General features: G+C 35.3%; 1 protein-coding gene across 5 annotated transcripts in view; it reads left to right on the top strand.

The window, feature by feature from the left end:
- FHOD3 (formin homology 2 domain containing 3) overlaps positions 1-24,762 on the top strand; it is a 3,141,544-nt gene that overhangs the window by 2,565,693 nt on the left and 551,089 nt on the right. For all 5 annotated transcript variants that reach the window (XM_044064575.1, XM_044064578.1, XM_044064576.1 and 2 more), the window contains one exon: positions 17,584-17,795. In XM_044064575.1, coding sequence (XP_043920510.1) covers positions 17,584-17,795 — 212 coding nt within the window. The remainder of the gene's footprint in view (positions 1-17,583; positions 17,796-24,762) is intronic.

Genomic DNA, 24,762 nt, shown 5'->3' with positions numbered 1-24,762 from the left:
ATATGGGCAGACCAACAAAGTGGTTTATCTTTAAATGCCATTATGTTTGGTCCTATTAGGGAATGCTTGGTCAATACATCTTAATAATTGTGAGTAAAATGTTGAGGTACAGGTCGGGTAGTAGCTATAGCTGTATGGGGGGGGGTGGAGGTATTGCAAAAGATTTTGCATGCTTACCATAGAGTTTTAAGAGGTTTCCTTTTTTTTAAAGTACGTAAACTCAGATCTGTCCCCTTAGTACATGTTTCTGATTTTGACAGAGACGACAACTGCTTTGTGATCAGATTTCACAAGAGGGTGCAGAGGCAGTAGATGGTCAGAAGGGGTCTGTGTTTATTAGAACAAGCTCTAGAACATTAAGACCCCTCATGAGTAAGTGGACCATTTGCTCCAGACACAAGAGTATGTACAAAAAGTCAAACTACCACCGTAGAAGGAAAACTCTTTATTACAAGGACAAAGTGAACGCTTTCATGACCTTCCAGGTCGCTTCATCAGACTTGATAAAACATCCCATGCCTTCCTTGATATATATACTTTCATAGTGACCAATCAGTTAAGACAAACAATTAAATATTTATATCAGAGTCAATTAATTTAAAAATAGTAGAAAAAACATAAATAGACATAAAACTGTTAAAAACAGTATGCAAGTTCAAATGTGAATGCCTATAGAACCATGTAGAAGGGAATTAGTGCTTTAAGGCTCTTGCCTTTAAAAATGGTTTCAAAGAAACTGTTTCATTAATGCCTGGGGGTTTGTCTGCATTTAGTTGCAGAATCCATTTTTCTCAGCCTCTTCTGTTCTGTTTCTAATGTCACACCCTCTGATATTTTCTTCCAGAACTTCTAAAACTAAAAATTTAAAAACATGGTGCATCTTTTCAGCTTCTACATGTTTAGCTAGGGCACTACTCTCCTTTTTGTTTACTATGCCCCTCATATGCTCTAAAATGCATTCTTTGAGCATTCTATTAGTCTTGCCCACATAAAAAACTTTACAATATTAGCAAAAACTCAGATCGACTATGTTTCTAGTTCTGCAGTCTGAATAGAAATTCAATTCAGTTCTAAACTTTTGCTGTGGATGTACAAAAGTGCTACATGAGAAAATGTACTTACAAGCTCTGCAGTTCCTGCACATATATGTCCCTATCCTATCTGATGTTTTCAGGGACTTATGTGTTTGGGTTTTATAATATAGCTGCCTTTTAAGTGATTTTTTTGTTTGTAAATGAGAAGTGAGGTCCAGAGTCTATGACACCTTCAAGTTCTTTAGTGGCTAACAATATGTTCCAGTTCTTCCTAAATATATCACAAAATTGACCGACATCACTTGCATATGTAATGGGGAACCTGAGTTTCTCATCCCTGGAGTTGGTTTCAGAGTTATCTCTTGTAGTTTGTTCTGAGAAGTAAGGTCTGCCCTTCCCTTGACGTTCTTGATATACTCCTTCTAATGTTATTGTATAATAGCAAAAATCCACTCCTGGGTGTGAGTATCACAGGATTTCCCCACATTTGACTTTGTTTGATCATGCAGGCTTTGCTGTCATGATCAAACCACACCAAACATGGGTAAACCTTATGATACCCTCACCCAGTCATGGATTTGCCTAAATCTAACACTATGATGCTGCCTGTTACCAAATGTTGTATGCTGTATTTTGAAGATCTAGTGTAACAAAGTAAGCCACATGCTAAATGACTAGAGAACTGTATATGTTTTTTGGGAAATAAACAGCTGTACTGCACTGAAGATTAATACTATTTTTGTATTTGCCTGACAAACTGCAGGATAATGCTAAGGGGAAGTCATTGTTTATATACTGTGTAATTCTCATTCTTATATCTGTTGTGATACATTTTTTGCTATTTGATTGGCAGTGTTAATATCAACATCTGTATTTATGCACTTGAAATCTCAAATGTCATTCTAATCAACCAATTGCTGGCTTGAAGCGCAGAACATTTATAGTAACAAAGTTTGCTATCTGAATACATAATTTCCATTTGGAATTTACTAGTATTAGAAATTAAGACAACTGGAAAATACTTCTAATTTTGCATGCTGCCTGCAGCTATGTTTATTTCGTAATGTATCTGAAATCATTCTCAACAAGACCCGAGTTGCTGAACCTTTACAGGATGCACCAGGGCGATTCTGTAATATAACACTCAAGTTAACTGCACATTTCACACCTCCTAATAAAACAAACATCCTTAACATTTAGGGCATGGAAGCTGGCAGATTTAACTAAGTAAATGACTTTATAAAGCTTCCTGATGTGTCATATTCTTTCCTGCTCACTTGCAAATTGCCCAGTGATGTCATTATAATTAAGGAGATCTATGACAAAACAGATTTTGTGTACAGATTGCCATTTGAAGTTGACATTATGCTGTGTGAGTGTTTTAGCTAACATATTGCAACACTCTTTTTTTTTGGTTTTAAATAAGACATATTCAGTTTTAACCACTGCCTGTGTAATATTTTCTTTCCTTTTTGTTTCCCTGGGCTTCTCTTCTATGATGGCAGAGTGACTGTAACTACAGTATTGCCACTTATTAGATTACTACAATAATTATTTAGTAATATCATGTGCTACTTTCAGCTTTGTGGACATATAAAAGCATCAGATGCTGTTTATATTGTGTGCTTTGTATGGGATTCAGAAAAAAAAAACACCCTGAGAGTAAGCTGCTGTAGTCAAAAAGGGCATTTTCCATAACTATGGAAAATGAGATTCAGGGACATGATTAGCCATAATGAAGAAGGATCTCATTATCAGCTAATTTGCATGACTCTGAATCACATGATGTTACTGCTAGTGCTAATCATCAGTTCCTTGTATTATTCCCCACTTCTGGCCTATTTGTCTCAGCACAGGTAACCCCTTAATTCACTCACACACAGACACACATGTAAGCACACACACACGCACACACACACACACACACACACACACACACACACACACACACACACACACACACACACACACACACACACACACACACACACACACACACACACACACACACCCTGTACCTCCCAGATGTCATTGAGTTTAAAGAAAATTCCTAATGCTGCCTTTTATTTCCCCCTGTCCCTTGTAAATTATAGATGATTACAGTCAGTTAGTAATGCCAGACATTAGTATTTTTGTTCTGCTTATTGTTCAGATTATGGTTAGTGATACAAAACATGTTGTTCTATCAATGTTTTACATGAGGGTCCATGATGTCTAGTATCCCACCACCCTGCATGACAGTTTTTGCTCATTAGTCTGAGAGATTTTTGAGGTATGGCAACCTCCCACACTTACCCTGAGACAGCTTATACATCTGCAGACATGCTTATATGCTGCCATACACATCCACATGACTATGCCCCCCCCAACACCGTTATCTGTCCTCAAACACTTGCCTGATATTACCTGGTACATGGTCTCCTCCACTGACTACAATTGGGTACCCATCTTTTTGACCATATTCATTAACATGCCTGGCCTTGATAGTTTATACAGTTGAACGATTCTTTAAATTATTACTTGGTTGCATGAATCTCATACTGCAGACATTTCAGAGGGGAAACCTATAGCTAATTGCTGTTCCCCTAGCAAGCCTTATTAGCATGTTTCACAACTGTGGAGATGGCCCACAACAGTGATCCCACAGACTATGTAGAATCTGTGCAGTGGGCCTGGGTCTAAATCAGAAAGGGCTGCCACCTCTGGCAGCATCCTGTGTTAGGACTTACCAGTGGCGTTGGACCCTTTTGAATCATAATCATTGTCCCTGACAAGTTTGAAGCTACTCTGTACCTGTAACACAACCTGAAGGTTTTCTAGCTGGCAGTCTGACACTGAGGTGACTGTACATATTTGGGGTAACTTATACCATTAATTGTTTTAAATGTAATACAAAAACAAAACAGGTATGGACAATTTGCACAACAGTACAGCTGTTTGACGAAGGTTGAAAACCTTGTTTCTAGTTCCTGTGGTATCATTATACCAAAATGCCAAATGTTAAAAAAAAATGTTTTTATTTTATTTTTCGATAAAACAAAGGTACTGGTGCAGAGTCTTTTTTACACAACCAAGTATTCTAAAATAAATCAACCTTCTGAACAGGAGGAAAGAAAAAAAATACAGAATACATTTTTCCCAAAACTCCAGGTCTTTTCAGAAATTTTTTTTCAAAGAACAAGTAATAAATAGATAAATGTAATTGTAATAAAATGAAATGATAAAATAATGAAATTACAATGAAAAAATTGTTTTAAACTATGTACAATATATGGAAAGGCCTCAAACAAAAAATGATAATGTTATGGTTCCATTACTTAATTGGAAAATCTTTTATTTTTTCTCCTCATTAGATTCTTTAAACATCAGAGGCAGAATTCATTTGGTAAAAGTCTATAAGAGATATCACTTTTGTCCAAGGATTATTAGTAAATGGATTGGGATGAATTATTTGTCCTTTATCTTTAGTCTCTTTGAGTGCTGTTCCTTTTAAGAAGGAAAGAAAGTCTTTGAAATATAGCGATGTAGATATTCTCTACTTTTTGGTAATACATTTCCTTGCTTCCGCAAGAATTGTCCATAAGGGAAAAGAATTAACATTTTTCAAATCACCTTCCTCATTTACATTAAATAAAATTAAAAACTTGGATAATGAAAAAGTATCAGAAAATAAAGCTTTTAAGAAATTGTCGTGTTTTATACCTAAACAAGTTCAAGGAGGAGCAGTCAAAAATTACATGTAACCAGTCAGTGTTACATTTTTGTAAATATCTCCAACACAATATATTATTTACATTAAAACTGGCTATTTTACATAGAGTTAAAAAAACTCTGTGTAAAAATTGCCATGTGAAAATTTCCCAGTGATAAGACCAAGAAAGATGCCTGACAGATGATAATATTTGAGATATATTTTGAGAAGAAAAATCGGAGGCATTGCCTAAAGTAATATGATTCCAGAATTTAGAATTTAAATTTATTTTATATTCTCTAAAAGTTTTATAAAGTTTAGAAATTAAGTTATCAGTTCTTGAGTTATTGTATATGATGTCATGAATAAAGTGGATTAATTTGGGATTTTCTTTGAAGTGGGAATAAGATATAGATAGACATATTTCCTGTGTATGAGTTTCACATTTTGTAATAATAGCCACTCTTGACGGTTCAAATCAAATTCTGAAGTACATTGTTGAACATCTTTGACTTTCAGATCTTTAAAATAATAATACCAACAGTTAACAAGTATATGACTGTAAGTTTTATTGAAAACAAATCGGTGATGATAAAATGAATTATAGAATCAAACCAGATTTTAATATCTATATTAGAGAGAATTATGCTTCTGAAGGATTTGATTATTATATTTAAATAGATTGATTCTGTATTGGGGAGATATTGTACTGGATGACGTTACAAAGATGTTGACAAAAGAAATTATCTAAATTAGTTGAATTGTAATTACACAATATGTTATTCTTGTTATTAAGAAGAATTAAATGCAAAGTTTTCCAATTAGAGTTGTAATTAGGATCAATCCAGTTTAATATGATTTTGAAAAAATGATGCATTAATATAGGTATCAATATCAGGAAAATTGATTCCACCAAGAATCCAAGGTCTTAAGTAAATGCTATTCTGGGTTTACTGGGAAACCAAAGAAATTTTAATAATTGTTTATTGATTACACTAATGTTTATCTGGAAGGAGAGACAAGGCTTGCATTATATATAATATTTTAAGCAAGAGGATCATCTGTATTACTTGAAATATATCTTCAAATGAAATAACAAGCTTGTTACATTTAGAAATAAGATTATTTATTATATTTATGATATTACCATAATTACCAGTTATGATTTCATCTATAGATGATAACACTATATTACCTAAATATTCAAGTGAGGAGACTGGACTACAACAACATGATTTTTATGTATTTAAGTTTTTTCTCTTTTATTTAATACTATAAAATTATATTTGGATTGATTAAAGTGGAGACCAGAAATAGATTGAAATAGTTGTATGGTGGATTCCAGTTCAAGTAAATCTTGAATTTGGAAGTATCAACAAAATATCATCTGCAAATAGTATAATTTTAGAAGAGTAGTTAGAAATTTCTGTACCACTAATGTTTGGATTTGTTTGAAATAAAATATGAAAATCTTCAATGGCTAAAGCAAATAAAATTGGAGAAAGTGGACAACCTTGCTTAGTACCCTTAGTCAGAGGAATATGTTCTGAAGTAAAAGGACCAATTTTAACATATGCAACATTGTTTTATAAATGTTCTTTAAAAGTGTATAAGTAATTCCAATTGAGAGTGTCAAAGACTTTTTTAATATCTAGGCTAATCAATCAGGCTTTTTTATTTTTTCTATTCCAAAAATGTATGAGAATTAAAATACAAAAACCTGTTTGATCAGAATTAATTACTTGAGCTACAGGTACTTTTAATCTGTTGGTAATGATAGGAAAATGTTATAATCATTATTTAAAAGTGAAATAGATCTTTAAGAAAAGAAGAGTTGTGAATTTTTATTTTCTTTTAATTAAAGAATATTTCCAAGAAGGTGTAATCTTTTCTTGAGATTGGATTTCAATAAATGTTTTATGAAAAAATATGACATGGGAAAGAACACATTTATATATTTCTATTATTATCCTTTCCATTTCTGGAGCTTTGCTAGATATTGACTTTTTTATTATTTTATTTGCAATTACTTTGTGGGAGATATGTTTATGCAATTCATTTTCTAAATGTGGTGGGATGTTCTTAATATTAAGATTATCAAGTTTTAATATTGGAGTTGTAGTTTCAAAATTAGGATTTAGATTTTGAGATGTATAATGAAATCTAAAAGTGTCAAGAATGTCCTCGATTTCTGAGGTATTTTCTTTTTTACCTTTATGTCTAATTTCTAAAATATTATCAATTTTTGATTGTACCTTTACTATTGTGGGAAGATTATGCATGTGTTTAAGAGATTAAGAATAGGATGTCACGTTTTAGTCTTTTGAGGGCCAAATTTCATTTATGAGATAAAATATCAAGATCTTTTTTTATTTAAAGTTTATACTTCTTTTATATTAGCTTTATTGTTTTAATATTTTTAGATTTGGCCACAATAAGTTGACTTTGAATGCTTTGTAATTCTGAGTCCCATTCCTTAGTTGTAGTTTTGTTGCACTTCAGAGTTTTGCCAAAAATGTAGGCTTTTAATGAATTACAAATCATAACCATGTTAATGTCAGATGTATTATTAGATTCCAAGAACAGAATTATTTCAGAGATTTGCCAAGGATTACATTTTTGAGTTTAGTTATATATGCTTGAATTCTAGTCAAAAAAGGTAATTTTTTGAATTTGGTTTGAAATTTTAGGATAAGAGTATTATGGTCAGAGATAGGAGAAGGAATGATGTTAAAACTTGAAATAGTAGTAATTATAGCTTGTGAAACTAGCATTTGATCTGTTCTGGTCTGTGTACCATATTTATAATCCTGTTGAGAAAATAGCAATGAACAGAGGCCCTTCAAATCGAATGTACCATTTAAATTAAGAGCTTCAATCCATTTATAAGTGTTTTTGCAGCTGTGGTCATGTTTAGTTTTCTCTTATTACTAGTATCCAAATCTTCCAATATGTAATTGAAATTTCCACCTATGATTAGGTTACCTTTATGTTTATCAAGTATGATATCTAGATGTTTGTTGGCATGACATTGTCCCATACCTGGAAACCAGTAAAGATTGACTAAGGTCATAGTCTATTGTAAAAATGAAAGACTATGAATACCAGTAGACCTTCTTGATCTTTATATATATATATATATATATATATATATATATATATATATATATATATAATGTTTGGAAAATCTAGATTTTTCTTTCATAGAATCATAACTCTTTTTTTTTTTTAGTTTTGAAAGAAGATTGAGCTAGGATTGTATATATTTTTTAGTTTTGAAAGAAGATTGAGCTAGGATTGTATATTTACCTGGGTTCCAAATATCTTTTTCTATATGTTTGATATGAGTTTCTTGAAGTAAAACCACTTGAGGCTTATTCATGCTTAGATGCAACAAGTTTAATCTTTTTTTTTTTGGATTATTTAAACCATTAACATTTAAAGATTATCAAGATATGTCCATCAAAATAATAAAATAGTTATTTTTGGACTTTTCTTAGATCTAGATAGAAGAAACAATATGACATGGTAAGTCTCAACATGCCTCATAGTTATGGAACATAAGAATTATTAACTCAGACCATAAGAAAATAAAGACAGTCATAGAATAAAATGGATAATAACATTGTAAATAATATAAATTAATTACAAATGTGGAATTATTGAAATTCCTAGTCCAATAGATAAATAAAATAAGTATCTTAGACTATCCATTACTATCCTACCAATCTGTAAGCAGAAATAATAGTAAAAAGAACAAAACCTATCAGATTGAGCTCTGCTGTGAAATAGTTATTTAGGGGAGACATTGTAGATTTTATTAGAGTATGTATAAAACATCATTAAAAAATTACCAGCTTGTACAGATTTTAACATTAAAACTCACATTTCATGACTTATTTATGTTAATAGAAATCATAATACTATATTAACAACAGCAAATCAAATAATAAAAGCTGCTTTAAAAAATGAACGTATCTATTTCAACTACACAATAAAGGTACACATCACATATATCAGAGTTTTGGAAAGTCGGGCAAACTCCAAAGTGAATACTGCTTCTGTTCAAGACAATTACTTATATTTTTCCAGTGTTACATGAAGAGCAACCAGAGTAAGTTGCTGTTATACTTGAGTTACTGTTGTAAAATAATGAATAACAGATATGCTAAAAGATTTAGTCATATGTTATTTGTTCCATAATGGGGTGGTTGTATAAGCTGCTAGTCATAAATACACTCCTAGTATCTTGCTTGAACAAAACAGAGCACAAGAACATAAAATAAGAATACATAGTCAAATACCAGTTTAAAAATAGCTTACTATTCAGTTTCATCAGTTATACAAATTAAGTGCAAAGTTTCAAAATATGATAAACTCTTCTGGATCTTTGAGAATAAATCAAGCAGAAAATGAATAAACTCTACATTAATAGAAAAGCTATTGAGTTTACCATTATATGATTCCTTATTGAAACATCACATTCATTCTAAGTGCAAGGTGTTCTTCTTTTCTTTGATAATTACATTTGCTAAATAATTCATGCTGCATTATTTTCACTTCACAACTTTGAGACCAATAATAAGAACATGTAACAAAGCTCACTGAAAGTTGATGGGACACTCTTCAAATTGCAAAGTAAAGAGTCTAAGACAAAAGACTAACATAAGATATATATTTTTATATGGAATACATATAAAACATTCCCCCCCTTCTTACTTCCTTTCTTGTTTTTTTCCCTTTCTGTCTTTCAAAAAATATGAACTAAATTAACATACCTTAGAAACAACAACTTTAGAATCATCAAATAATACATAAGTGATTAATAATTATTACAAGAATCAAGAATTGCTTTACAGCAGTTACAAACACACAGGGGAACACGATGCTTCCCAAATGGGAAGTAGCTCAATGGAAGCACAAACAAGCTTCAGTGTAGTGCAAGGAAGTTGAAACAATGGTCCCTAAAAGCTACCAGTGTCAGGAAACTGCAATGAAACAATAAAGCTCATGAAAACCATCATGAGGTAAGAATAAGAATAAAAAGTCTAAATCCAAAAAGCGTAACGAGTAAATGGTGCCAAAATGAGTGAACTGAAGAGCTGGGCTCCAGTAAAAGCATTCATATAGGTCCATCACATTAAACGCATCCTCTCATGTAATCACAGATATATAAACAGCGTCCCAGAAATCAGAACACTCATAACTCTAATTAATAAAAAATGAACAGGTATGCAAAAAAAACTCCACATAAGAATATACAGTAACCAAAACTAATGTAAAAAATATGTAAAGTAATTGAATATAGGTTCACCATAAGAAACAAATAAACCAGGGATGTTAAAATAAGACTACAATACTGTTAGTTGTATACATGAAAAAAAAGACAAAATAGTTGAATATTTAGGAGATAATAGTGAAGAAGAATTTATTGAGCTAAATAAAAGGATATATGAAGCAATAAACATTTAACGCAATGACATTTAACTATCTATTTTGAGAATAGAGGATTAGTAACAGAAAATATTGTCAACAATGAATATCTGAACAGTAAACATGTTAAATAACAGTTGATAAAAGCTGTTTCAATATTAGAAATAAAAGGCTTCATAGTTAATGACTGGTACAAAAAAGAAGGTTGTGAGTTAAGGTGATGTAGTCAAAATAACAGTTATTACTTGACTGTAGATTTAGTGGTTTTGCTGGAACTGAAACATAAGGAATCTGTTTTTTTTTTCTTCATGTCAGTCAAAGCATTTTTTTCTGAGGGTCTTTTCAAAGAAAACAGTGCATATCCTCAAACATTGGTACTAGGTTATTGTTTTTAACAAAAGCAGCAGCTTCCTCCAGATTATTAAAGATTCATATTCCATTAAACAGATCTAGAAGAATTATCTGAGCTTTAAAGCCATTCTGTCTAAGAAATTTAACAAGAGGCCAGCAAGATTTCCTAAGGTCTATTGTTCTAGAAGACTAGTCATTATCAAATCTTATCAGATGTTGTTTATATTTCAATAGGGGCTTTCCTCCATGCAGTTTTTAATACTAATTCTTTATCAATATATGACAAAAACTTAATGACTATAGACCTTGGAGGCAAAGATGAGGAGGATGAAGTAGGTTTACCTTTGGCTTTGCAGGCTGTTTCTCTACCATAGGAAAAAACTGAGCTGTAGATTTGACATTTCTGGTATCCAAGTATTAAGAAATAAAATTAAGTCCTCACCTTCAGTTTTTTTCTGGAAGACCAAAAGTCCTTATTTTATACTTCCTTTCTCTTTTTTTGCAAATCATCCACTTTGTTCAGAAGCCAAGTGTTTTCTTTAATATAAATCAGTTTGAGATTCTTCTTTTAATCTACCATCGAAGCCATTCAAGGCATCCTCCATGTCTAGAGTTTTGGTTTGCTGTTGTTATTGCATTTCTTTGAAAACTTCAGTTTGTTTAAAGTAGTTTTCGCTTAGATTCTTTAAGTTTTTTTGAAAACCATCCATCTTCAAGGAAAGTTCCTGTAGAATACATGTCACTGGTTATAAATCTTTCTTCAGTGAAATGTCAGTATGAGAATGCTTGGAATTACTTATCTTCATTCAGGAAAATAGTCTCAAAGTAAAAGTGACAGGACATTTTTTATGAAACTTTGTAAAAATTGGATATTTAGTAGACAGGACAATTATCAGATAAAATGTAAAAAAAATAAAATAAAAAAAGAAGTAATTATTTTCCTGTTTAAGAACTAATACTGCAGAGCTTTAAAAGTTGCTGTCTTCACTTAGCCATCTTGACTCCTCTCCCTTTTCAGAATATTTGGCAATTATTCTTCCTTACTGTAGCTAACACCCAGAAGATTCCCCATCAATCTGAGGCCAGCCTCTCTGGTTTGATACGCCTAAAGCCATGTCTTTTTTATGCCATTCAAACCATGTAGGAATACTCTCTGCCTATTACAAAAAAAGTATCTAGCTTTTTAATGCAACAGTTGTATTTCCAGCTATTTACATCACGCTTTACAGCATCAGTTCTATTTGCATTTGTCTACATCATTTTATACACTAGTGTGACATGAACTACCACACTGTGTAACATACCATATGCTATGAATTTCAGGCCATGTATAAGCTTTAGTATAATCTAATTTGGGAACAACAAAGTTTTAGTATAATCTAATTTGGGAACAACAATCCTACTTCTGGAATCATTATTACATTCAGGTTCTTAGACCAGTTAATTATTTAATCAAGTATTATTATGACTTTTAGATTAAAATTTAAGAATGTTACCTGAATTGTATGGTTACCAGTTCCATCCAAGACTTTATATAAGTAAGCTGTACTGCTGAGAGCTCTGCAAATTACTTTTAGAATTATGGCCACAGTTTAATACAATTAAACAAACTTAATTTTCAAACAGCTTATGGCAACTTTCAGTAGAACATCATAATACATGATTTATTGAAAATGATAATACATAGTTTGTATACTTGATTATTGTGGCTGTTTTGGAGGGATACAATGAAACTATGCTCATGTCCACATATAGCTGCAATATATGTAGTTAGTTTTGGCAATCTATATGACCATATGCATACTCCTTTTGCAGCTTTAGTCCAATGTCAGAAGTCACAGAGTCCCCAAATAAGCATTTATGTCTACTTTGGAGTCATTATTTCTTCCATCTCAAGCAATTTTTCTAACAAAAAAAAATCAGACCACTTTGTTAGACAATGCATTTCTGAATCTATTTGGAGTGTACATATTATTCTACACTATCATTACCAGTACTGTATGCACTTTGGGATCACAGAATAAAATTCAGATCTGCAGAATATGCCAGACATACTTCAAGCTAGTAGATTTAGACAACAAAGAGGATTATGATTGGGTCTGTGATCATAACCATATTATTTTGAGTTCAAGATGTGGTCGCCAAGAAATTCATCTAGAGAACAAAGCATTTCAAGAGTATATAATAAAGGGTTATGATTGGAGACACAGCCATAATTCTTTGTGGTGCATGAATCATGTTCTACTCCATGTACTAATAGTTACCTGGGAAAAAAGAAGCACAAGCTGTTTTCCCAACTTTGAAAGCCAGTAAAGCACTTGGTAAGAACTGTCAAACAAAGAGCAGCACACCTTTCACCTTTTTTGCAGGAGAAAGAGGAAAAATATTTGAGGCAGTTTTTAAATATTCCTCTAATTCACTTAAAGTTTGTAGAACAAGAGGTATTGCCTCAATATGTCATATTCTGAGGAATAAGGCTTATATAACCCTAATGTTTGCAGTTTTGACTGACTGTAATCTACCACAATTTATCAGAAGAAAAAGATTTGAGGGACACTACAAAAATATGAGACAAATTTAGGGATGGTTGAGAGACATGTCAGCAGGCAGCAACAAAAGTATTTTGCTTTCTGCAGCAGTTCTTTGCTGGCCATCTGTGCCTGTTGATAGTCTCTATATTGACACCCAGTCATAATAGTGTATCAAGTGGTGTGTCACAATTGTTACAGTAGAGAAGTGTTAACAAGTTTAACTTTTTCCCCGATATCTAACCCTAATCACAATAGTGCATCAAGTGGTGTGTCACAATTGTTACAGTAAAGAAGTGTTAACAAGTTTAACTTTTTCTCTGATATCTAACCGTAGTCATAATAGTGCATCAAGTGGTGTGTCACAATTGTTTCAGTAAAGAAGTGTTAATAAGTTTTAACTTTTCCCCCGATATCTAATCCTAATCATAATAGTGCATCAAGTGGTGTGTCACAATTGTTACAGTAGAGAAGTGTTAACAAGTTTAACTTTTTCTCCGATATCTAATGCTAATCATAATAGTGCATCAAGTAGTGTCACAATTGTTGCAGTAAAGATGTGTTAACAAGTTTTAACTTTTCCCCAATATCTAATCCTAATCATAATAGTGCATCAAGTGGTGTGTCACAATTGTTACAGTAGAGAAGTGTTAACAAGTTTAACTTTTCCCCAATATCTAATCCTAATCATAATAGTGCATCAAGTGGTGTGTCACAATTGTTCCAGTAGAGAAGTGTTAACAAGTTTAACTTTTTCTCTGATATCTAACCGTAGTCATAATAGTGCATCAAGTGGTGTGTCACAGTTGCTACAGTAGAGAAGTGCTAACAAGTTTAATTTTTTCCCCAATATCTGACGCTAATCACATTATTCAATGCACTATATTACCTTTTCCATTCACTTTATATGTAAAACAGTATTTCCCTTATAATTTACATTTGCTTACCCTACCACAGTGGCTGAATTACTTGCTTCTGACACTATAAAGTATGTGTCAAATTCATAAATAAGACAAGGACAAACCTCTTGTTAGAAGGCAGTAATCAGAGAAGGGACCAAAGGAGTCACAGAACAAAATTGTTATTTTTCACATAAAATAAAGCCATTCTAGAGGAAAGCTGTCTGTCTCTCCCTTTCATGTCCATTAACTAAGCATAAGATGTTGAACAACTCGGTTACAATGATCATAATAAACTCCTTTTAAAGCAGTTTTGTTTCACTACCTTCTCCAACACTTTTTGTTGTGCTTTCCTTCCGTCATCAGGGTGGACTTGTCAAAGTAAGATGTTCTGAGGCAAAACAGGACTGAATAGATCCTATAAAATTCTTTCCTGCTGAGAAGAGTTTCCTGACAGCTTGCAAGCAGGCTATTCTGTGTTTCACTGAATATCTAAAGGAAGCTGTCAGCTATACTGACAGTAAAGTATGGAGGCAGGTTTTTTTCAAGTTGCACATATGACTGAGAATGTGACACAAAACTAAGGTGTCTCTGTCTATTGCAGCCATGTAGTCTAAACAGTTAATATTGGAAAAATTATCATTAGGCCAATACGCTCACTCTGCATAACACTCAGAGCACTGAAACAAATAGGTGACAGAGGCTGCTGCAATTCTCAGTGAAATCTAAAAAAGAACCCAAATTGTGTTGGCAATTGCAGGAAAAAAAGATTTGTTTATTATGCAAGTATAAAATAAACTTGGCAAGTCATATTCCCTGGAGCATACATTTCAAGTCAGAATTCAGCTACATAAGTGAAGCTGGTACTTCAGAGGTACTGAGTGCATACTTAAGTGAAGCTGGTACTACAGAGGTATTGAGTGCATACTTAAGTGAAGCTGGTACTACAGTGGTATTGTGTACATACTTAAATGAAGCTGGTACTTCAGAGGTACTGAGTGCTTTCTTAAGTGATGTTTGTACTACAGAGTTACTGAGTGCATACTTAACTGAATCTGGTACTTCAGAGGTACTGAATGCATACTTAAGTGAAGCTGGTACTACAGAGGTACTAAGTGCATACTTAAGTGAAGTTGGTACTTCGGAGGTACTGAGTGCATACTTAAGTGAAGCTGCTACTACAGAGGTACTGAGTGCATACTTAAGTGAAGTTGGTACTTTGGAGGTACTGAGTGCATACTTAAGTGAAGCTGGTACTACAGAGGTACTGAGTGCATACTTAAGTGAAGTTGGCATTTCGGAGGTACTAAGTGCATACTTAAGTGAATCTGGTACTTCAAAGGTACTGAATGCATATTTAAGTAGAGGTACTGAGTGCATACTTAAGTAAAGTTGGCATTTTGGAGGTACTGAGTGCATACTTATGTGAAGCTGGTACTTCAGGGGTACTGAGTGCACACTTAATTGAAGCTGGTACTTCAGAGGTACTGAGTGCATACTTAAGTGAAGCTGGTACTTCAGAAGTACTAAGTCTATACATTACTTCAGTAGTTGCAAAGGAGAATAAGTGGAGGGTACCATGCTAGGATGGATGGCAGGGTGGGGAGAATGATCGGCAGGCAGAAGGATAGAGAGATGAAAATGCAAGGACCAGATGAGCTGCCTCCTATGGACTTCAAGAGTCTGTCCCTAAAGGTGGCAGATACCCCAGTCAGGGTTTTCACTGGTAACTGGCCATTGCATAAGTGCCTAAATACTGGAAGATAACTGCAGTTGCCTTGTATGGGGTTTTGTGTTAGTAGGAAAAATCCAGGGATGTACATGCCTTCACTTTTAGCTTAATAGTAGTGGCTGGGAAGTTCATGAAAGGGTTGGTTGAACTCCCACAGGACAAATATCTCTAGGACAATATTCAAAATGGGTGCATGGCCAGATGAAACTGTTAGACAAACTTGATATAATTTTGTGACTGAGTTATGGTGGAACTTGATAAGTGAGTTCTGGTTGATGTGTTCCATACAAACTTCAGGAAGCCCTTTGACTCACTTCCCCCTAGGAGACTGCTAGGAAAGGAGGATAGGTTGTGAGTTGGATAAGACTGCGGGATTGTATGCCACAGAGGGTTATGGAGAGGTGGTCAGTATCCGGAATAAGGAAATGTAATGAGTCATGTAGAGTACAAGCTGGTCTTTGTCCATGCCTGATATTTCTCTCTGTTTCCAGCACATTATGAAGCAGAGCTGTACTGCAGCTCAGCTATGACCACACAGCAGAGGGGGATGACCTGCTCATTCTGTGGCTATTGTAAACTGATAACTACTTCAGCCTGGACTACCTTTCAGTCTTCTTGAAATGAATCCTCAGAGTGGCTTATATGTCATAGTTGATGGAGGGGTTTAATTTTATCAACATTGCTAGAATAATAAAGACAATTGAGATAACATATTGTCACTTCTGGTGCACTTTCATGCTATTAACTGTTAGTTTATGTTGTTTTTAGGACCTTCTCCACAAACTGTCCACAATGCAGCATGAACATGTACCCTCAATGGTCATTATCCCCTCTTTCCTTTAATGTACTAAGTAATCCAATAACAAGATTTCATGCTAATAACTATGGCCTTTAATCCTATTGCATGAGAAATGTGTACTTTGAGTATTCAAGTAAGTACACACCATTATCTTGGAGTGTTTATTGTAGTAAGTTATTAGCAAGCAAACACTTTTTTTATTTTGTGGTTTTCCAAGATTTAGCTGGCTGGTCTGCATCTCTCTCTTGTGGATAAAAACAAGCAGATTATGTGTCTAAATGACAGCAAAGCAGCACACGCAGCTGTCTCTCTGTGCAAATAATAGATAAAATTGGCTGACATCTGGAAAAAGCACATATTTCAAGTTATTTTGGTCCTAATCTGTTATAGTACAGTATGAAGAATAATGCTTGGTAGCTGGCCTTAGTAAACAGTTAGCAAATTCAGCCTGCCTAAATTCAAAACAGATGTATCTTTGTTCTTTGAAACTGACTTTGATGAATAAAGTATATGTGACGTAAACACTCGGCCATTGGATATCTTCAGCAGGCAGAGAAAGTTTTGGAAAGTGGCATAAAAAAAAGAAAGGTTTTACATTACAGAGAATGGAAGAACAAAGCTAAGCCAGTGCGGTGGTTTATGCTGCAGATGGGTAGAACAGACTTTGTCAATTTGGTCTTGCAGGGCCGTTTCCTTCCCCTAGTACTGTAGCTAACTTCTGGCAGCACTACGGCATATCTTAGCATGCTTGGGCGAAACTTTTTTGAAAACACTTTTAAATCATTTTGCTCTATATATTTGGACAAGGAGACATTATTGATTGCCCTGACAGGATACCATCCATTTTTATTTTGTCTTTTCTGTTTGGATTATTGCATCTGAAAGTGTATGCATTTGTAAATGGCTTAAGTGGATGAGAAAACACCTTTTTTTTTGCATAACTTCATTATTTTTCCATTTCCTTTGGAGTCTTCTTGGAGTCAGGTGCTGCAGCTATCTGGGATGTGTATATCCCATCTTACTGCATTACTGATAGTGCTAGAGTTCTGCAGACACACTGAGGCATGCTGTTAAGCGCACGTTGTTATTAACTGAAACACTGGCTTGCATTTACAGATATAGGTTTCTGGAAAAGCAGGCTGCTGAAGAGTATGAAAAGGAATTGAGAAGCCGCAGTGCAACACGAGGCAGGAGTGAGCTGTCCCTGAGTCTCAGTTCTCCTTCTATACCATCATCACCTATCCCAAGGAGTGTCACACCATCATCAGAATCACAGGAGGAGCAAGAAACTCTGTCATCGCCACGAAGGACACCACAACCTCACAGAAGTAAGTGCCCTGCGATATGAATTTAAAGCAGCCATGCTAGAAGGGTAGTTATAAACCATTACTGGGTCTGTAGCATTGCCTGTCTGATAAGGAAATACACTGCAGCAGAGAATAGACTAGGTTTCATAGCAGGAAGATATGCACAGGTGATCTTCCAAGTAAAGGTTCAGATAATGTGATTTTCAAAGTGCATGTGTGCATTTGTTATTATAAGGTATTGTGAACATCACATGCATTTTAATTGTTGTTACTTCCTTTGTTGCCAATTGTCAGGATTTCATGGCTCATGTACATTTTATTTCTCTCCAACATTGGCAGCAATTAATTGTTTCTCAAAGAATAAAATAGTTAAACTGGTTGAACAGAGGAAAGCCTATACATTTTCACAAACTAGTACAAGGGTTGTCTTGTAATTTATAACTTCTGCTGCTGTTTTAAGGGACATTACCTAGTCATATTCAGTGGGAAAGTCTTATGATGTATGCTGTATGTTTAGAAAGGTCATGCCTCTGTCGCATTTCACACATTGCTAGCGTTCAGAATGGCAGCGGGGGGAAGAATATAAAGCTTGATATGGTTTTTAAGTAAATTACTGTTATTGAGTGAAGGGATATTTAAAAGCTCCTAGTTGAAAGTCACATGTTTGTAATTCCTAGGCTTTTTAAAAGTGGAGGGTTGGTACTGTTTTTTACTGTTTGTTTTCAGATTCTTTTTGAAAAACTGGACATTGGATGGATTTACATATTATCAGTCAACCATCTGCAGACATTAATATTACATGAATAAATACATGGCAGCACTTGTTTTTGAATGCACCTTTAGACTGCCCACACTTTGGGGCTGGAAAGGGTGCACTGTCCTGTGTTTCTTGTGGTGAGAGGAGCCAAGAGTGAGGTTCTTTTCAATTTAATTCTCAGAAATTTGTTGCACATATGCATATAACTTTTACAGAAACTGGCTTGTCTGCACAAATTGAAAACACTTGACATAACATCTTCTAAGCTACTGTTATTGAAGTAATTTACCAGTGCACATACTGGGGAAAGATAGTACCGGTAAACAGAGAGAACAGAAATAAGAAATAACGTCAAAGGTAACATAAACAAATATCATTTACCTTCTTCCTGCTGTGATAATGTGGTAAAACTGTAGTTTCTCTGAAAAAATATAGCATTTAGCCCAGGAAAGTGTGACTTTTTATCATGTGCTACTAAAGCAGTACTATATCTTAATTCTGCTTTATGAGTTGTTATTTTTTTCAGTGTATTTAGCTCCTACTTATAAGTGTTTTAATTGCAGCTAGAAACATTTTTTAAATGGGCTAGCTTCACCTGTTTGGTTAGGGACTTGCTTTGTACCAGTTAATACCGTCTATGTTGTGCTACATAATCCTTCATTCCTTTGTTTACATATTCTCTGGTTCCCATTTCTTGTTCAGCTTAACTGGATTTTGATTACTGACACACTTACTGTTGTATAAACCAACATTATTGGTTCTCACCATCTGGGAGCATCTCTCCCTCCTTTTTCTTTGGTTTCCTCCTGCTTGGCTTTGTTTAGTCCTTAAGTCTAACATTTCCTGCTGTGAATATATACTGTATACACTTACGTCCGCTCCTCTATCATCACACCCTTCTGACCTTCCTCCTGCCACCTTAGACTGCTCGGCTTGAGTACTTTCTATGCATTTGCTACTCATTTCTAATCAGATTATTTTGATTTTGCCTCAGCAGCAGCTGTAGCCATTTACCTTTACACAGCAGTGCCTGTGGATCAACAGGCAGCATACTCTTTGGTGCAGTAGGCTGTGGGTTCTATTCCTACACTAGGTTGATACATTGCTGACACTGAAATGCAATATAAGGGAGGGGTGTACTCCTGAGTGTGCTATCCTTTTGGATGAAATGTTAAACCAGGGTCTCATTTGCTTGAGTTAGTGGTAGCATAGATGGATGTAAAAGGTTCCATGAAGCCTATCGAAAACTAGGGGAAGTTCCCTGATACCCTGAAAAAATTACCCCTAGTAGTAGGAATGCCACCTTGGATCTCCCCCCTGAAAAGAGGCCATTAGCCTATTGGGATTAACCTAGTCAACAAAGGATAAATAAAGATAAAAAAAGCAAAACCAAGTGCTGTAAGGCAGCAGTACTAGCAATTTCACCAGTGGTCAGCCCAATTACATTTTTTTTAGTATTTCTTTGTTTCTGTTGTTTTTTTTTTCCTGTGTGATTTGATATATTTATTCTGCAGAGCTTTTGTCCCTGAAACTATATTCTAAATGGCTCTGGAGCAGGTAGATATCCCAAATGTCAAAATAGGTAACAGAGTAAAGAAATACCTTAAAAAGATACAGAGAGAGGTGGTGTTCCTTATTTTATAAAGTATGCCAGTGAAGAAATGATTTATTTTTGGCAGCTAATAGCATGACATGGAGTCATACAAACTTCAACACACAGCAAGAAAAACCCTTAGTGGGATGACATAGAGAATACCAGGTTATGGTTTCTAGAAATGTTTTCCTTCTCAACACCTAATGCTGTCAGTCACAGAAGTAGATCATTGACAGTTTCCACCACTTGTCTTCCTGATCTGATGGGCTAGGATGTGGTGTAGAGTATGAGATGAGGTGAAGAGGAAGTGACACATCCAAGAAGGTATCTTCTCAGAGATTGTGACAAGGCATTGATATGTAAAAGCTCCTACTTGAAAGTCATATGTTTGTAAGTCCTGGGCATTTTAAATGTGGAGGACTGGTACTATTTTTTACTGTTTGTTTTCAGATTCTTTTAGAAAAACTAGACGTGGGAAATTGCTTTAAGTTCATGTGTGCTTCTAATACTGCAGCTCAGTCAGTGATCCTATCTGAGTGCTAGCTATTACATTTTCAGCAACTATTAGAACTCCAGAGTTAAGATGCAAAACTAACTAGTTTTGCAGTTTTTTTTACATTTTTGTATTAGCTGGCATGATATCTCTGTCTGTCTAGGAAGAAGGCACATTTTATGTATGCAAATTACACCAGTTGCATAACTATGCAAAACTGCACTTTTTTGATGGAGAGCACTGCACAGGGTGGGGGGAGTCTTCTCTGCTTATGTGCTACAGTGACCCTAGGGTCAGTTATATTAAGTATGAGGTATAGCAGTACAGTGAGCTGCACTGAGGAGGAAGTGGGTGACATTTTGCTCCCACCCCAAAAAACATGTCTTCTTTTGTGACTGTTCATTAAAAATGACATTTTAAACATTTTGTTTTGGTAAGATAATATGCACTGATCTAACTGCCTTACTGTTTGTTTGGCTGCATGTCTGTTTTTCTGTTTACATATCATCTGTCCATCTATCTATCTATATAGTTCTTTCTATCTTTGTTATTATTTACTTTGGTTTAACTGAAAATATTTGTAAAGGCTAAACTCACTCCAGGGAGAGAAGATGAAAGTGATAACCTAGTGTGAAATAAGGTAGAAATGATTTGTCCAAATGACAGAAAATTACCTAGTGCGTGGTGGAAGTCAAGAGAAACTTATTAGAAGTGCCATTGTCTGTATGATGTTCATCAGTAAGATTAGCCCTGCAAAAGGCAGATGATGTAATCATTTTCTTAGTGCCTTGACAGTTTTCCCACATTTGGCAGTCACTTTCTGTCAGGATTACTAGAGAACGTTAGGCTGTGCAGTTTTACTTCTAGCAGACACTCTGTAGTAAGAGTACAACAGGCAGATTATCTTTAAAATTAATGTCAACATATTCAAAACTAAGACCATTTAATAAAAACTATGAGAAAGACCCAGCCAAGCTAGAGTTCTTCCTTAAACCTCCTGTAGTGGGAGGCCATGGGATATATTAACAACATAGACCAGAGTTTCAGCTGCATAATATCTGAATGTCCATGACTTTTTAAAAGTCTTTAGTGATGCATTCAGGCCAGTAAAGCCAAAGCCCACTAGTTGTAGACATGATCATTTACATATATCCCACTGGCCACCACTGCAGGAGCAAAGCAAAGTTCACTAGTGTCTCCAGCTGTGTTTTCTTGGCAAACTAAACAGTTGCTCAACATAATTTCTATTGTGCTGTAGATGTGAGGGAATCAGATATTTCTGTTCAAAGAGCTGCACGCTTGAACCTTTAGGACTGTAGTTTCATCATGGTGCAATGATGATGTTATTCTTATAACAGTCTTATTTCTTACGCTAGATGATATCTGGATCAGTTTCACTGATCTCGCAGTTTGTGCCAAATATTATTATCAGAAATCTTCTTTACGTTGTGTAACAGGTGCTCCTCTTTATCTGCTACTGAGAACTGCTAATATGGAATGTGAACATTGCATTAGGTCTGTACAAACCAACATCCAGAGAAAGGAATCAAGAAACTGCTTTCAGTTCATGTTAAGAGAATGATGCTGATGGTTCATATTAAGAGATTTTGCGGGGGGGGGGGGGGGGCATGTCCAAGCAACCAGGGAGCAGAGCAGCTATTGAGTGGTCATCTTGCTGCAGTTAACCCTATGGCTGACATTTGAGAAGGTGGACCCCTCTACCACCATGACTGCTTTTATAACAGAAGCCACTAATTACTGTGAGACTTAGTCTAGATAAACTTACTAAGCTGGGCATTAATCCCTACGTCACTCGATGGGTTGCCAACTGGCTTACTGACAGAACCCAGACTGTAAAAGTTGCCGACTCCAAATCCAGCTCCAGACAAGTGACAAGTGGAGTACCTCAGGGTTCAGTCCTGGGACCACTCTTGTTTGGCATCTACTTCTCTGAAGTACAGGCCAACACTAAGGGACTCTGGCTAACAAAGTTCACAGATGACTGCAAACTGGAAGCCATTATTGAATCCCCAAATGATGTAGAAATTCTACAAAAGGGCCTTACAGAAACAGATGCTTGGTGCCAGAGCCATCGGCTCAAGCTCAATGCCAAGAAATGTATAGTTATCCCCTTTGGGAAAAAACATGTACCCGTGAATTACCACATAGGTGGCAGTACACTAAACACTGAAAGTGTGATAAGAGACTTAGGGACACAGGTGGACAGTGGTCTCACCTTCAATAACCACATCGCCACAAGAGTAAGGAAATCCTTCTATGTGGCACACTTCATCACTAAGGGTTTTTCATCCAGAAAAATGGAGGTCATTGTCCCACTGTACTCATCCCTCATTATAGAATACAATGCCCCGTTTGGTATGTACCTCTTAAGACATCTGCAACAACTCAAAATGCCGCAGAAATACCTCACTAAAAGAATCACAGGCCTAAAGCAGATGCTGACCGTCTAAAAAATCTCCAGCTATACTCTGTCACATATCATCTACTCAGAGGCAATCTTTGCTTAACATACAAGGCCATGTCAACCCCAGAGTTGTTGGACATGCTACACTTAAAGAAATCCCAATCCCTCAGCGCTACACACTCCAGGGATCTAAACCTTGTCATCACAATGAACAAAACATGTTGGAGGGATAGGTTCCTGACCCAGAGACTCCCCAGACTCTGGAATAAACTGCCCATACATGTCAAGCAGCTTTGGCCCTCTTCAAAAGGAATCTTGACGATTGGATGGGAGATAGGAAATTCACCCCGGGGATCATGTCAGTCACCCTGCTAGACAGGGGTCCAGGGAAGTAAATATTGTGGGAAGAAATAGCCAGGGAATTGTTATGGCTAGTCTTGTATAGGCCCTAGGGCCATTAGCCTAGTACTAACCTATGAACCTATGAGCATCTCTGCCTCCACCACCTCCAGCATAGATGCCTCCCAATACCACCTGCATGCCTGGCTCAGCCACATTCTAAGTCCCAATCTCAACTGGAGCTTAGAATTGACTTACCTATACCAGTTGTATATCCTATCCCACCCTCCAAAGAGATGCAGTCATGCATACCCTCATCCCTTCTACCTTTTCCCTCACTGACTCTAGCAGCTAGCCCAATTCAGGACTTTATCCCTAGGTGCCAGTGGAACAAATCCTCTACCTATTATTTACTGGAGTTCCATCTTATACTCTGTTTAGTATTTCAATAAGGTCTACTGCTTTTGTTGTAGGATTGCTGTGGGACAGAAAACTATTCCTTGTGTGATATGAATTTTTATTTGTACTTTGCTGTTATTTATAATGATTATCTGTTTAGAAGTGTCACAGTGCCGGTAATGATTCCGCAGAAATTCAAGTGTATACCTTTTTGTTGTATATTCTAATCAAGGCCTTGGCTTTAACTTACTTTAGTAGACTTTTTTATCCACCATATTAACTGATGCACCTTAATCTATAATATTGTGTCTGTTGTAGATTTCTGAGTCTTTTTCTTTTTCAAATTATTGTGTATTTTGTATAGATGTATATTGTCAGTTTCTGAGTTTTCTCTTCCACTGTTAGACTAACTGTTGTGCAACATTTGAAATATTTTTTATATAGAAAGTATCTCTTTTGATATTTTGACATTTTGCAAGTGTAAGTCTTTTTTGCATTGAAGCTGTTGTCCTTTTTTAGTGTGTGTCCGTGTGTGTGTGTGTGTGTGTGTGTGTGTGTGTGTGTGTGTGTGTGAGTGCGTGTGTGCGTGTCCCTGCGTGTGTGTTTGTGTGTGTGCGCGTGCGCTTGTGTGTGTGTGTGTGTGTGTGTGTGTTTGTGTGTGTGTGTGTGTGTGTGTGTGTGTGTGTCTATGCATGCACTTACAATGTTTATGTTTTACCCTTCACATGCAAGCAGTTCTGCTCTGTTTTTGAAATGCTGTTGTACCTCTTTCTATACTTCCTGTTTTTTATTCTGTTGACTGTTAACTCGGTAATTCTGTAATAGATTTGCTTTCTGTTTTAAAATTTCTAATTTTCTTGCATAGCCTAGTAAATCATTTAATGTTATATTTGTGTCACGTAGTCCTTTTCATCTGACCTTCCATGAGTAGCAGCACTGGATGATTTGTTTTTCAGTTTCTGAATCAGTATCTGTAAACTA

Source organism: Protopterus annectens, chromosome 3.part0 (genome assembly GCF_019279795.1).
Source record: "Protopterus annectens isolate FY-2018-M chromosome 3.part0, PAN1.0, whole genome shotgun sequence".
Taxonomy (NCBI): domain Eukaryota; kingdom Metazoa; phylum Chordata; order Ceratodontiformes; family Protopteridae; genus Protopterus; species Protopterus annectens.
Note: the sequence above shows the minus strand (reverse complement) of the source record. Positions and strands in the feature narration are given on the sequence as shown.